This window comes from Sapajus apella, unplaced genomic scaffold (assembly GCF_009761245.1).
Source record: "Sapajus apella isolate SASKATOON/1434 unplaced genomic scaffold, GSC_monkey_1.0 scaffold44, whole genome shotgun sequence".
NCBI lineage: Eukaryota > Metazoa > Chordata > Mammalia > Primates > Cebidae > Sapajus > Sapajus apella.
The window spans coordinates 17791219-17806048 of record NW_022436984.1 but is presented as its reverse complement, the minus strand read 5'-3'; the positions used below and the strand labels follow the sequence as shown (position 1 = coordinate 17806048).

Here is a 14830-nt window from a genome sequence, read left to right as displayed (position 1 = left end):
GTTTTTCTGAAGCAGCTTTAACAGAGGTCCCACTGTTGACTCTCTAATTTAATGGAGAGTGAAAGGGAAGCACAAGTGGCATCACCTCTGCTGGTACAGATCTAGAAGAAGGTATGCTTCTAGAATCTGTAGTTATGGAACAGCTTCTGATCATCAGAGATCACAGCTAACGTGATGTGACCCTGGAGACAGCTTCAGGTTCTTTATTGTGGTAAAGGTAGTATTTCTCTTGACTGGCCAGCTCCAGCTTTATACTGTTCTGGGACTCTGTTGTTCTGGGATTCATTCTTAGCCTGTTTCTCCAATGATTTTGTCAGCACTTAATTCACTACATTAAGCCCCTTTCTGCTTAAAGTAGCTAGAGTGGTTTCTATTTTCTAAAAAGGAACACTTATTCCAATGACGCATAATTCTTATGTGTATAAGGGCAAACCGAGGTCAAAACAAGCAAGAAAATGTATCAGTATGAATATATCTCATAGGAAAAATGTTTAAATTTTATATACTATGTAGAAATTTTAGAAGGGTAGTTTTTTAAATGGAAGATCAGAAAAGGCAGCCTCTCTTTGAAGGTTTTATTTAATTGTTTAAAAGCCTTAATCAAAAACAGAGTCATGGCCAGGCAGGGTGGCTCGCATCTGTAATCCCAGCACTTTCAGAGGCAAAGCTGGGTAGATCGCTTAAGGCCAGGAGTTCAAAACCAGCCTGGCCAACACGGTGAAACCTCATCTCTACTAAAAATACAAAAATTAGGCAGTGCATGGCGTGCACCTGTAATCCCAGCTTCTTAGGAGGCTAAGGCACAAGAATTGCTTGAGCCTGGAAGGCGGAAGGCACAGGAGCCACAAGAATTGCTTGGGCCAGATCACACTACTGCACTCCAGCCTGGGCAACAGAGCAAGACTCTGTTTTTAAAAAAAAAAAAAAAAAATACATGATGATCTCACTCCAACTTGAACTCTCTCACTGATTATTTGATGACAATAAAAGATCTGATATTCTGCATTCCCCATGTAGCAAAAAAAAAAACAAAAGAAAAAAAAATACAGTCTTCTTATTGTCTGTCAACTATGGTCAACAGGAAGAAAAACAAACTACTCAACAGAGCTTACTCTTAAGAAAAAAACAAAGTATTAAATTCAAAAAATAAAATAAAATGCAGATATTATAAATTATCTTCAATCTTGCCCAGTTAAATTCCAAACAGTAAGTACCTTTTTATAGTCTAAATTACTCTGATGTCAAGGTTATGGCACCATAAACCACTAAGATAAAAAATAATTTAAGTCATTTATGTGTATAATACTGGAAGGGGCTTTCATAGTTTATTTTAAAGCCATCAATAATATTTGTAGTTTTATGAATTGAGAGAATACTCAAATCTCCCATCAAGATAATCTACCACTTTTAGAAGACCTCCTTCAAATACCCATGTTCCATAACTAAATGAAATTCAAATGAAATTATCTGGGGCAAAGGAATTAGTCAAGGCACTTTCTCATTCCCCTAAGTAAGTCAATGAGCTATTTAATCAAATATCAATGCTATACCAAATAAGTTCACGTCAAAAGATTAAGTATCAGAAGAAGGAAAAAAAGACATCAAGTCCTACGGTCCCTAAACCCATCAGGTAAACAATGTATGCAACTGAACACAATGGAAATCAAAGACTCATTTATTAACTTGAAACGTTTACTCCAGAACTAACTGAACTGATCATAACTATATAGAAGCACTTATGAAGACTAGATGTAGCAGTTGGATAGAGGAGTAAGGCTAGACACAGAAGTACTGTGTCTATCATCACCAGGCAACTACACTTCCCTACAATGGAATTTTAATAGGTAAATTGCTAGAGAAGATGAGTAACAGTTCTGACCTTAAACATCAAGTATTAGCTTAAAGTGGTATAAGAGGCTCTTCATTCTGATCAATATTCCTTTTCTTCATTAAGCTTCTAGATTACAATAGGCAGCTAGTCTTGTATCTGCCAGAGAGGAGATTGCAATATAGATTGAGAATCCCTTATCCAAAATGTTTGGAACCAGAAATGTTTTGGATTTTGAATTTGTTCAGACTTTGGATTTGTTTGGATTTGGGAATATTTGCAAAACAGAAAGAAAAAGCTTGGAATGGGACCCAAGTCTAAGTATCAAATTCATTTATTTTTTATATATACCTTATACACACAGCCTGAAGGTAATTTTATATAATTTTTAAAATAATTTTACACATAAAACAAAGTTTTGACTTGCAACTCATCACAAGAGGTCGAGCATGGAATTTTCCATTTGTAGCAACACATTGGTTCTCAAAAAGTTTTGGATACTGGAGCATTTAAGGTTTCAAATTTTTGAATTAGGGATGCTTAACCTGGTTTTCTTTCTGGGATATTGGAACAAGAAATAAAGAGCTGTAGATAATGACATTTGGAATCCCAGCACTTTGGAAGGCTGAGGTGGGCAGATTTCTTGAGCTCAGGAGTTCCAGACCAGCCTGGACAACATGACAAAACCCCATCCCTACCAAAGAAAAATACAAAAATTATCCAGGCATGGTGGCATGCACCTATAGTCCCGGCTACTCGGGAGACTAAGGCATGAGAATTGTTTGAACCCAGGAAATGGAGGTTGCAGTGAGCTGAGATCACACCATTGCACTTCAGCCTGGGTGATGGAGTGAGACTCTGTCTCAAAAAATAATAATAGTAGCTACTATTTATTGTGAGTCTATGATGTGGCCGATTCCAAGCTAAGCATTTTACAAATATTATCTCAAATCCTCAAAACCACCTTCCAAAGTATGTGGTATCGCTCCCATTAAGTGAGGAGAAAACTGAGGCTAGAAAAGTAAAAATCTGTGCAAATTCCCAGAGCTTACAGAAGACTTATATCACACCTGTTACCACAAGGATTTAAGATGGCTTAAAAAAAGATGCACAATACCACAAGATAATATTTATGAAGAGTGGATGAGAAAAAGAGAAAGCAAAGGTAAGAATATAAAACAAAGTCAAGAATAAAAGTGAAACAAAAATACATTCTATAACAATCTAAATACTTGATGTAGATCAGTGAAGAGCATGATGCAGTAAGTGGTAGACCTAGGACTGGAGCAAGATTTAGATGCATCTGATGCCAGCGTCAAGTTGCATGCTTGCAAGTTAACTGTGCCACTTCAAAAACCTTTTATACCACTTGTTCTTCAAAATAACAAATTAAATTTTCCTCAATTAAATATTTAACTTATTATTAATCAAATATTATAAAACTAATAACATACAGCTAAAAGAGAGTTGTCGTTTTCCTAAAAGCCAAGTTGAATGTTTTAGAAAGATAAAGGTAAGTTGCTTAAAAATTTACTATCAATTTAGGTATTGGAAGCTAACTATAAACATTTGAAGAATTATAAATATCTAGAAAGATTTGACACTCAGAAAATAACTTCATTATTACAATTCACCTCTTAACCAACTTTTTCAATTAGTCAAAAGCATCCTGCTTTAATATAAATTGTACTGTGAAATATTCCATAATCCGATTCTTCAGCCAAGTATTATACCTATAGGCAAGATTTTTCATTCAGTAGGTGGTTTGTGAATACGTGTGTTAACAGTCACTGCTACTTTTTCATCTGCCCTATGTGGGGCTTCCTTTTAGGAACTGCTCCTCCCTCACTCTGTGTAATTCTAGTGAGGTTATTACCTCACCTGCCACAGGGTGGGCTGATGACCCAGGTTAGCCAAAGTGCCCCATTCTGGACACAGCAATTGGTCTAACCTTGGCCTATCAGATATCAGTCCTTAGGAGGAAATGATTTGGATGTTGGGGAAAAGAGTTATGTCTTCTGGATTACTAGCTGGATGAATATGAAAGCCTGGAGTTGCCAGTGGCCATCTTTGCCAACATGTAATGAAATTCAACAAAGAGTAAAATAGAACAACATCCATAACTTCTACTGATACTGATTCATAAACTTCCAGACCTCATCTAATTTAAGTACTCTCTTAACTCAAATGTTGGCAACTTATCATGTAACCTGGAACCAAATGATGAACTAGGTCGACCAGATTTTCTCTCAAAATTGTTAATTGCGAAACACAGAAAATACTGAACAGTTAACATAAAGTAAAAGGCCATGAGACAGCATTGAAGCCCTACAAGGTAATGGAAAGACAGAATTGTAAGGGAAAAAACAAGCAGAGCAGATGTTCTGCAGATGTCCCATGAGAGAGAAAAGGAGTCACACATCCCTAGTACTGCTTACTTAGATCCCTTATAGTTTTCCAGTACTAGATGCATATAAGGTAAGAATGGTTCATTCATTTGAAACACATTTATTAAGAGTTAAAAATGTTTAATATATGTGATCGATTAAATTATAATAGAAAAAGATTCACGTTCTCTTTGTCACCTGCAAGGAAGGAGTTGTACTTCCCTGACCCTTGACTTTGGCCTTTGCGAAATATCTTACTTTGGTCAATAGGAAGTCAACACATGACGTGAGCAGCGGTTTAAAATGTGTTTCTCTGGCTGGGCTTGCTCTTATAGCTCTGCTATCACCATGAAGACTTGAGCCCACTAGTCCAAAGATTAGAGATATTTGGACCACATGTGCATCATAGAGATACCCAGGTGACTACAGCCTATGTCAGTCAGTTCCCAGGTGACCCCCAGATGCACCAACAAAATAAATACTGTTGTGTGCCACTGTAATGTTGTGGTTGTTACTCAGCAATAGCTAACTGATAAAATATACTGAGACCAGCTTGGTCGTAGAAGCCCCCACCCAGGCAGCACTGAAGGCATTAAGAAGCAGACACCCAGATAGAACAGCAAAGCGGGACTATCCAACGGCCAACAGCCTTCCAAGCTGAGAGCCTCAGGGGGCTGATAGCATTCCAGGCTGAGGGCCTGGAGCAGATTCTGACCCAAGTATTTTATTCTCTCTGAACAGATGATTGTTAACAAACAGGTGTTCCGTGTTTTCTCATAGAACCAAGATAAACTAGGTAGGCAGCTGGTGCCTGCTTACCACTGATCAAGGACAAACCAGAAAACATTCTCCACGAGGCAGCCACGGGGGCAGGGTCACACATGCCATGCTTAAAGAATTGTTTTAACCGGTGTATGATATATACTGTTTTGCTACTTTTAGAATGCCCCAAGTAGTTTTCCACTCGGGGGTGGTGGCAAAGTTTTCCTTGCCATTGTTCTTCTTAGCAATGTATTTTATCATATCCTCAGCATTTCTCAACAAAAATACACTAAGGAGTAGGTTAACCACTTCAAGACTGTCCTTACTCTCAGGCTTCCCACAGACACTTAACAACACCTGCTAAAAACCAATTAACCAGGCCCTGTGCTAGGTGCAGAGGATGTAAATTAATAAAGCATCGCCTTTTCCCAGGGAGAATGCCCATTCTAGTAAGGAAGAGAGACCCTGATCACATAATCATAAAATAATATAAAGAGCTCACTGGAGAGTGGGCTGAGGGTCTAACTTAGCCCAGAGGCATTAGGGGTGGCTTCACAGAAGAGTAGTTTGAAATTGAAGTATGAAGAATGAGCAATCATTCACCAAGTAAAGAAGATAAAAAGACTCTAAGCAGGCAGATGTATACCAAAAGTTTCATGTCAAAACATGTGGGGAATTCATATAACAGCCGCAGCTGAAACTTGTCACTGTTCTCATTTAGACCGCAATTTAGCATGAACCTAAGTGCTAGAGTTTTTGCTATACTAAGAATCACTGAAAGCCAGGCATCATGGCATACCCCTGCAATCCCAACTACTCAGGAGGCTGAGGTGGGAGGATGCTTTTACCTGGACTGCATTTACCTGGATTGGGAGGTAGGCGTCGCAGGCGCAGTGGCTCAAGCCTGTAATCTCAGCATTTTGGGAGTCTGAGGCAGGTAGATCACCTGAGGTCAGGAGTTCGAGACCAGCATGGCCAACACAGCAAAACTCCGTGTCTATTAAAAATACAAAAATTAGCCGGGCGAAGTGGCGGGCGCCCATAATCCCAGCTACTCGGGAGGCTGAATAAGGGAGAATTGCTGAATCCTGGGAGGCAGAGGCTGCAGTAAGCCGAAATCATGACAATGCACTCTAGCCTGGGCGACAGAGTGAGACTCTGTATCAAAAAAGAAACACAAGGGACAGGGGAAGGTGTTGAGTCCACTCTCTCCAGCTCACGCAAGATCCCATCTCAGGGGTCACTAAAAAAAAAAAATCCGATGTTTACTTCATTACAGACACTTCCTATGATGATCTGTGAGGTCATGCATTTACTTTCCTTTTTTTTTTTTTTTTTTGAGATGGAGTCTTGCTCTGTCTTCAGGCTAGAGTGCAGTGGCACAATCTCGGCTCACTGCAACCTCTGCCTCAGTCTCCCGAGTAGCTGGGACCACAGGTGCACGCCACCACTCCCGGCTAATTTTTGTATTTTTAGTAGAGACGGAGTTTCACCATGTTGGCCAGGATGGTCTCGATCTCTTGACTTCGTGATCTGCCCGCCTCGGCCTCCCAAAGTGTTGGGATTACAGGCGTGAGCCACCGCGCCCGGCCGCATTTTCTTATCCTGTAATATCATTTGTAACAATAGCAAAACTAGATCATTACTGCTCTGGAAAGACTCTCGATGCATCAGCAAATACATCTTAATTAACTCTAATGATCTACTTAACTCTAACATTACTTCATAACAGCACTAAAAGACCACTGTATGAAAAGGTGACTCAAGGCAACTGCAAACAAAGTAACCCTCCAAATACTAAAAGCACAATCTCAAGTAAAGTGGCAATAGCTGGGAAACTCTTCCAAATACAACTGTCAGAAATGGAAACATGTCGGCCGGACGTGGTGGCTCACACCTGTAATCCCAGCACTTTGGGAGGCCCAGGCGGGTGAATCACTAGGTCAGAAGTTCAAAACCATCCTGGCCACCATGGAGAAACCCTGTCTCTAATAAAAATGCTGAGGCAGGAGAATCGCTTGGACCCGGGAGGCGGAGGTTGCAGTGAGCGGAGATGGCACTCCAGCCTGGGCAACACAACAAGACTCCATCTCAAAAAAAAAAAAAAGTCCTTCTGAGTAAAATTTTCAGCAGAAAACTTCAGGCAGAGGCATAAAAGTGATGTAAAAACAATAACCAGACATCACTTCAAGCAGTTTGCAAAGAATGTCAGTGATCATAAATCAGAACTTCCGTGAAGCTTGCACATGAGTGAAGTTGTAAGTAACAGCAGGAACTTTGAAGTACCAGAAGATACCGTCATTCAGCAAACGAACACACTCTGACTAGCCCGTCTTGGACGCGGAGCATCTTGCTCATCACCTCAAACTACGAGATAACCATTCAACTTTCAGACCTCGGTGAGAGAGGCGGGCAGCTCTTCCCACTCCTTGCACGCTCCGCTGGACGGAAGAAGCCAAGGGAACGCGTGCAGTGTCTCAGTCCCTGCACAGTCAACCACGCTGGGCAAAAGAGGGTGCAGACGAACATGTGTAACGAGAACCAGCCTGGAAGTTACGACTCTAGAAGAAAGCTAGGGAAGGAGGCAAAACAGAAGAAAAGAGCAGTGGGGAGCGGCGGGCGCACCAGACACAGGTGAGAAGGGGAAAAGTCCCCCAGACGCAAATAAAAGTCTAGAAGGGGTTCTTCTACTTCGATCTGAGTTTCCCAGGAGCTCAGCCTTGGCTGTCCCCCTCCCCACTCAACCTCACAAAACTCCTACTCTTGGCGGGATGATTAGGTGAAGCGAGGGGGCGCTTCGCAGGTGGCTCCCGGCAAACTGAGAAGAAACTCCCAGAGCTGCCAAGGAGAAAGAGCAGCGACCGGTCGCACGCCGGGTACCAGCGAAGAAAGTGACCAGAGGCAAAGGTGAGGCGAGCGGGTTCTCCCTTACCTGCCGCAGGAGCTTCCACCGGGCGGCTCCCAGGGACGCCGAGACTACGGGCCCCCGAGCGGTGCAGCCAATTGCCGGATCCCCGCCCGCTGCTGGCGCAGTCTCGCCGGCCCCACTGTCGGCAACTCGCGACTCCATCTCACTGGAGCCTTCCATACCCGGAGGTGCCCCCGCCACAGCTCGTCCCCTGCCAGGACCTGCCAACTTCTTCCCTGTCAGGACCTGTGACGCTCGCCCCACCCCACCCCCACTTCTATCGGCCCAGGCGTGCGAGCCCTCCCCGAATTCCGCATTTCCGGTACTCGCGTCTCCTTGGCAACCAGGGCAGCGCTGTCACGTCATTGCACCATTTTGCTGGTAGCCATCTTGAGTGAGGGCGGGCCAGAGGGTGAGAGAGCTGTGGCAGAGCTACTGGAACGCTGTCCCTCACTGTTTTAGCCTTCCCTGCTTCATCTCGAGCTCAGAAAACTACCAAAGAGCCAAGAGTCTTTTATCTTTGGAGACTAAAGAACCCAGGAAGCCAAGAAAAAAATCCGTGACCACAACAAAGATGGCTAAATCTGCCTGTTGCTCGTGCTAGATTGGGGTTACGTAGATCGGCGTGCTGCAAACCAGCTCTGGGCGGCTCTGGGTAGGTTGTCGTTCTGTGGGCTGCGGACCGCAGACTTCGGCTGGACGTGCCTCCGTTGAGACCTGCTCTTATCTGAGAGCTTCAGTTTCTCCGGCGTGCCTTCACTGGTTTGTGTCCAGAGGCGGACTCATTCTCTCAATTTGCGTATGTATGGGGGGTGTGCTGGTCTCTTCCCTTCTCCCCTTCCTCCCCCAACCCAGCCACCCACCCCTCAGTTCCAGGTCCTTGCTTTTTGACTCATGTCCCAGCACTGCGTGCGTGTCACCTGGTCCCTCTCCCTGTTGCATTCAAATCGCTCAACCCTGGGATGGAGAAGTTGCACGGGGAAAACGAATAGGTTCTCCCGAGAACACCCATTTATCTACCCCACCCCCATCCTAGCCTTGCATACTGTCTTTAGGGTGAAAGATGGATGGATGAAGGCTGTGGAGACACGGCGATGTAGGGCCTTTGCAGGCCTTTGTTATTCGGGTCTTTTTTTTTTTCCCCCTTTTTTACTAGTGTCGGCTATTGCTCCCCTATGCCCAATCGCCCATTATTTTGCTGCGACATGGAAAGGGATTAAGGGGGGCGGGGGCGTCGTAGCGAATCTGAGTTACGGTAAATTTGACCCAGCATTCTACCTTTGATACCGGGGGCATTTTGTGGAAGACAAAAATCACGTTATAATCACGTTCAGCAGTGTGCAACATACCTAGATTATTCCTGTCGTAAATAATAGCAACTGCCATTTATTGAGTGGTTACTACGTGCCAGGCACTGTATGGTCTTAACATAAATTCTCATTTTATTTTTACAACAGCAACCCTGCAAGGTAAATGGTGTCATTTCATTTTTCCACATGAAGAAACTGAGGCCCAGAAACACAGTTAAGTGTAGGGGCCAAGACCTCAACCCAGGTGTCTCTGACTCTCAACTGCTTATTAGCTCTCAAGGTTAATAAAAGCCACCTCCTGACAAACCAGAGATGACCTCACATTGATTTGTGCATCTTGCAGGCGTTTTTTGCTGTTCTTAATTAATGTGCTAAATACCTTTTTAACGTTAAAAATCCATAGTTGATTATGTCCAATATTTGGAGCCAAATCAAATTGGGTTTTTGCTCTACAACTTACTGTCCAAGTGACCTAGGACAGTTGCTTAAAACCTCCCACAGCCACAGTTTGGCAACCTGTAAAATGAGCATTATAATAAATACTTTATCAAGTCCATATGAAATTTAAGTTAGACAAAGAAGATAAAAGCACTTGGCACTTAGTCAACACTCAGCAATAATTGATCTTTCCTCCCCACCTTGATTAACTAATTAGGCTTTTCTAGTTTATCCCCACATGTTCGTAATTATGTAAGACCAAAGGCATTTTGCCTTTTACAACCCTGAGTTCCAGAGATATCCCATTAAGTCTCTATACTTATTTGCAAATTTTTATTTTGTTTTTTGTTTCTTCTTTTTTGTTTTAGTTTGCCCTTTTGTGTGCCAGAATCAGTGCTGCATAGTTTGAGCCTGATAGGACTGACTGTGCAAGTGAGACATTTAAGTCACATCTGCCAAGAAGTATGATTTGAATGAAACTTTAACTTATACAAGTTTTTAGATTTAGTTAGCCTAAGTTATCAGCTGTCTGAAGTTATTCATAACCTAAGCCGGGAATGGCCCTGAAATGGAGGGATGAGAACTGCTGATCTTAGATACTCTGAGAACCCACTACTCTGTAATCATACCTATAAAATCATTTGTGTGCTGCCAGCCCCAAAGGGAGCATAAACCAGGGACTTTGATATCATGCAGCAGAAGACCAAATTATTTCTCCAAGTTTTGAAGTATAGTATTCCTCAACTGGGAAAATGCATGCAGAAACAACCATTGAATCACTGTAACTTCGCTGATCATTATTACAATAGAATAAAATTGAAAAAATATCACCTAACCAAGTATCTTCAGAATAAACCCAAGATATCAGAGTTAGCAAGAAACATCCCAAGTCGGAGCTTCTCATGTAAGGTATGGACTGTTTAAGTTAACCTATTTGTAGGTCATTAAGATTAATTTTAGTTTAAAAATAAAGAATGGGTACAATGTCAGAGCTACTAATTTTCTCAGTAATTCTAACTTGATTTTTCAAATTTTCAAGTCTCAATTCTCTCTTGTCAAATATACGTATAAAAAGAGTATATGCAAGCAGATACCTGAAGGCCAGCAGGTCACCTGAAGTCAGGAGTTCGAGACCAGCCTGGGCCAACATGGCATGGTGAAACCCCATCTCTACTAAAAATACAGAAATTAGCCAGGCTTTGTGGCACCGCCTGTAATCCCAGCTACTTGGGAGGCTGAGGGAGGAGAAGCCCTTGAACCTAGGAGGCAGAGGTTGCAGTGAGTTGAGATCGTGCCACTGCACTCCAGCCCAGGCAACAGAGGGAGACTCCATCCAAAAAAAAAAAAAGGGGGGGGGATATACATATATTTATAGGGCTCTAAGGCAATATAAAAATGTAGGTTTATAAAAAATGATTCACCTCAGGACTTCCTTAGTATGCCTGCCAGTGCATTTCAAAGTATAATTCACCCTTCTAAAATTCCTAGAATACTAAATTATAGCTCTTAATAAAATATGATATGCTAATAACAATTGTTTTATGAATCTTGAATCAGTAAACTTCAGTAAAGGCTATGAATTGTGTTTTATTTCTCTGTAAAAAAATGAAAAACTGTCTTGCGTTTTTGACCACTGGAGTCATTCAGAAAGACACTGTCAGAGTATTGCATTTCTGGCAAGACTCCAAGCTGTGGGCATGAACTCAGCCTTGAGAACCTGATTGCCCTTATGTAGAGAGTGACCACATATCCATTTTTGTCAGGGACAGCCCCAGTCTACACCTGTTGTCCCTGTGTACTTATTAATAGTGTCCCCTTTCCTCTCAAAAGTGTCCTGGTTAGGATGGTAAATTATATGGTCATCCTACTTATTTGAAATTAAATTGTCTAATTTGTGCTGCTGCCGCTTTGAAATCCCTCTCCTACCTTTTACTTCTTAGGTTCCTTAATGACATTTGGGGGTAATATTCTTGCAACAGTTTCACACATTTATGATCTTAATATTTTATTTTTTATTTTAATATTTTTCTGGTTTTGTTGCTTACTGATTTTTCTTTTTAGTCTGTTTTGGCTTTCTCCTTTCTTTGGGTAAAACATATGTGTAACAAAGTTTTCGCCTTTATCCATTTTAAAGTATGCAGTTTAGGGGCTTAGCATGATGTTTTCAAAGTTCATCTGTGTTGAAGCCCGTATCATAACTTCATTTCTTTTTATAGCTGAATAATATTCCATTGTATGTATAAGCCACATTTTGTTTATCCATTCTTCTATTGATGGACACTTGGGCAGATTCTTCTCATTTTGGAAAGTATCTTTTTAATCTAATTTTACTCTTTCTAATTTTTGTTCAGTTTTTGTCCTTAGCTGATACGTATTTGGGTGTTGTGTGTGTGTCTCTTTTGCTTTTAACTTTTTATATGTTAGCCTCCTAGTCTTCCTAGACTTTTACTCTTTATGTTTTAGTCTTTGAAATTGTTTTCCTTTTCATAGTGTCTTGCATTAGTTTAGCACTTCAATTCTTTATTTACTCATTTAGAAATTCTTTATATCTTCCATTTATTTCATTTTTGTGTTTTTTGTACCTTTTTTGTATCTTTCCTACTTTAGAAAGATAAAGTTTTAAATTTCACCTATTGAACTGAATTTTGGACCGTTAGGTCATTTTATTTTGCATTGTATTTAGAAAATTTTGTCATCTCATACTTTGTCTCAACTCTTAGTTTATAAATAGTAGGCAGGAATTACCATCAGGGTAACAGCTGTGTTATTAGCTCACATTCTAAACAGAAGGTTGACTATTTTTTTCCCTCCATTTGTCCCTGAAGCAACTTTTGAGTTCTCTTTCATAGATTCCCACTGGAAATTTATAGATTTCCAGTGGGAATCTATAAGTCTAAAAATCTTCTCTTTTATAGATTTCCTGTGGAAACTTTAACCTGACTTAGTGACTCCAAGTATTAATAGCTCTTGTAGTAATTCCTTTACCTGAGAAAGCAATCCTGCTTTCACATGTCATGTATCAGTCATTCCTTCTGTGAGAAATGATGTAACATAAAAGCCATGGTCTTTATCTTTTTTGATGACTAAGACCTGGGAAAGCTTTAGAAAGATACTCCTGCAGCTGTGAAAACACCTGTAGACAAGAATACACATTTTCTTTCTTCAGCAAGCATCCACTGAGTTCCAACTATGTCCACTTTTATAGGGTGCAATAAAGTAGAAAAAGTAGTTAATGCTTTTAGGTAAATTAAAATATATCTGCTTAAAGTAAAGACCTATTATCTGTATAAGTTCACTGAGAAACAAAGTAGCATGTGTAATGGGGATGCTAGAAGGCCAAAGATCTAACCACAATTGGTGTGACTGTGAACTCATCAGGACTCTTGATTTTCCTGACTGAAAAAAAAACTGGGAGTTCTGACCAGGGGCGGTGGCTCATGCCTGTAATCCCAGAACTTTGGGAGGGCAGGGCGAGCAGATCCCTGAGCTCAGGAATTTGAGACCAGCCTTGGCAACATGGCAAAACTCCATCTCTACCAAAAAGACAAAAAATTAGCTGAGCGTGGTGGCGCACACCTATAGTCCCAGCTAGTTGGAAGGTTGAGATGCGAGAATTGCTTGAGCCTGGGAGGATGAGGCTGCCATGAGCCAAGATTGTGCCACTGCACTTTAGCCTGAGTGACAGAGGAATACCCTGTTTCCAAAAAAAAAAAAAAAGGAGTTTCAATTTGTCATTCTCTAAAAAGTCTTCCAAGTGCTAAAATTTCATGATTCTATACTTCTGTCTTGTACCTTAGCAACAAATTATTGCCTATAAGTTTGGGGACTCTTCAGGATCAACTTCTGCAGCCTAGCTGTATATCAGAAATCCTGGAGAGCTTTTTAGAAATGCGGATTCCTGGATCTCACCCCACGTCTGTTGTGTAATGAACATCTCTGTGATTGTGGCCTACAGATCTGTTTTTATTTGTTTTTGGGTTTTTTGGTTTTTTGTCATTTGTTTGTTCTGAGATGGAGTCCTGCTCTGTCACCCAGGCTGGAGTGCAATGGTGCCATCTTGGCTCACTGAAACCTCCACCTCCCAGGGTCAAGCAATTCTCCTGCCTCAGCTTCCCAAGTAGCTGGAATCACTGGCGCCTGCCACCATGCCCAGCTAATATATTTTTTGTTTTTTTTTTTTTTTTTTTTGGTGCGGCGGAGTTTCACTCTTGTTTCCCAGGCTGGAGTGCAATGGCGCGATCTCAGCTCACCGCAACCTCTGCCTCCTGGGTTCAGGCAATTCTCCTGCCTCAGCCTCCTGAGTAGCCTGGATTACAGGCACGAGCCACCATGCCCAGCTAATTTTTTGTATTTTTTAGTAGAGACGGGGTTTCACCATGTTGGTCAGACTGGTCTCGAACTCCTGACTTCAGGAGATCCACCCACCTTGCCTCCCAAAGTGTTGGGATTACAGATATGCGCTGCTGCACCTGGCCCTACATCTGTTTTTTAAAGTTTATCAGGTAATTCTGAAACTCACAGCTTGACTGACAGTGGACTTGTATTTAGAAACTGGAAATGTTTGGTAATCAAGTGTTGTTAATCTAAACCTTATTGAATTCATTCAGTTCTGCAGTTCTTATTGGCAGGTACCTTAGCTTTCCATTTTACGTTAGCCAGATGGCAAGACGAACTTATTCCATTATACTTACAAACCAGCTAGCGATATTCAAAGACTAGTATCCATCCAGATGTCACATTTATCTTCCACATCATCCTGCTCTGCTCTGCCTACAAAAATAATTCCCAGCCAGGCACAGTGGCTCCTCCTGTCTGTAATCCCAGCACTTTGCGAAGCCAAAGTGGACAGATCACTGGGTCAGGAGTTCAAAACCAACCTGACCAACATGGTGAAACCCCATCTCCAGTAAAAATACAAAAATTAACTGGGTGTGGTGGTGTGTGCCTATAATCCCAGCTACTCAGGAGGCTGAGGCAGGAGAATCCCTTTAACCCGGGAGGCAGAGTTTGCTGTGAGCCAAGATCATGCCACTGCACTCCAGCCTGGGTAACAGAGTGAGACTCTGCCACAAAAAAAAAAAAAAAATCCCAAAATCTTTAATAGTGAAAATTTGAAGAAGATACAAAAAGGAAATTGAATAATTAAAGAGAGAAGACTAAATCCTTTGGATAAACATGTCATTTGCCTATTTCTACA

At 41.5% G+C, this 14830-nt stretch overlaps 2 protein-coding genes and 1 non-coding gene across 10 annotated transcripts in view; 2 read left to right on the top strand and 1 right to left on the bottom strand.

The window, feature by feature from the left end:
- CAMKMT (calmodulin-lysine N-methyltransferase) overlaps positions 1–8212 on the bottom strand; it is a 403007-nt gene extending 394795 nt beyond the window's left edge. Inside the window, exon 1 of the mRNA XM_032239534.1 lies at positions 7910–8212. Within this exon, the coding sequence (XP_032095425.1) occupies positions 7910–8065 (156 nt within the window). The 5' untranslated portion in view covers positions 8066–8212. The remainder of the gene's footprint in view (positions 1–7909) is intronic.
- Positions 927–1003, top strand: LOC116524354. The gene has a single exon (XR_004257297.1). It is a non-coding gene; the product is annotated as a small nucleolar RNA SNORD81 (small nucleolar RNA).
- A 290-nt stretch (positions 8213–8502) lies between the features above and the next one.
- PREPL (prolyl endopeptidase like) overlaps positions 8503–14830 on the top strand; it is a 49981-nt gene continuing 43653 nt past the window's right edge. For 2 of the 8 annotated variants that reach the window (XM_032239527.1, XM_032239528.1), the window contains exons 1-2: positions 8548–8684; positions 10002–10542. In XM_032239527.1, coding sequence (XP_032095418.1) covers positions 10324–10542 — 219 coding nt within the window. In that variant the 5' untranslated portion in view covers positions 8548–8684; positions 10002–10323. Of the gene's footprint in view, positions 8685–10001; positions 10543–14830 lie in introns of all 8 variants that reach the window. The other 6 variants (XM_032239531.1, XM_032239529.1, XM_032239524.1 and 3 more) reach the window with 5 other exon arrangements.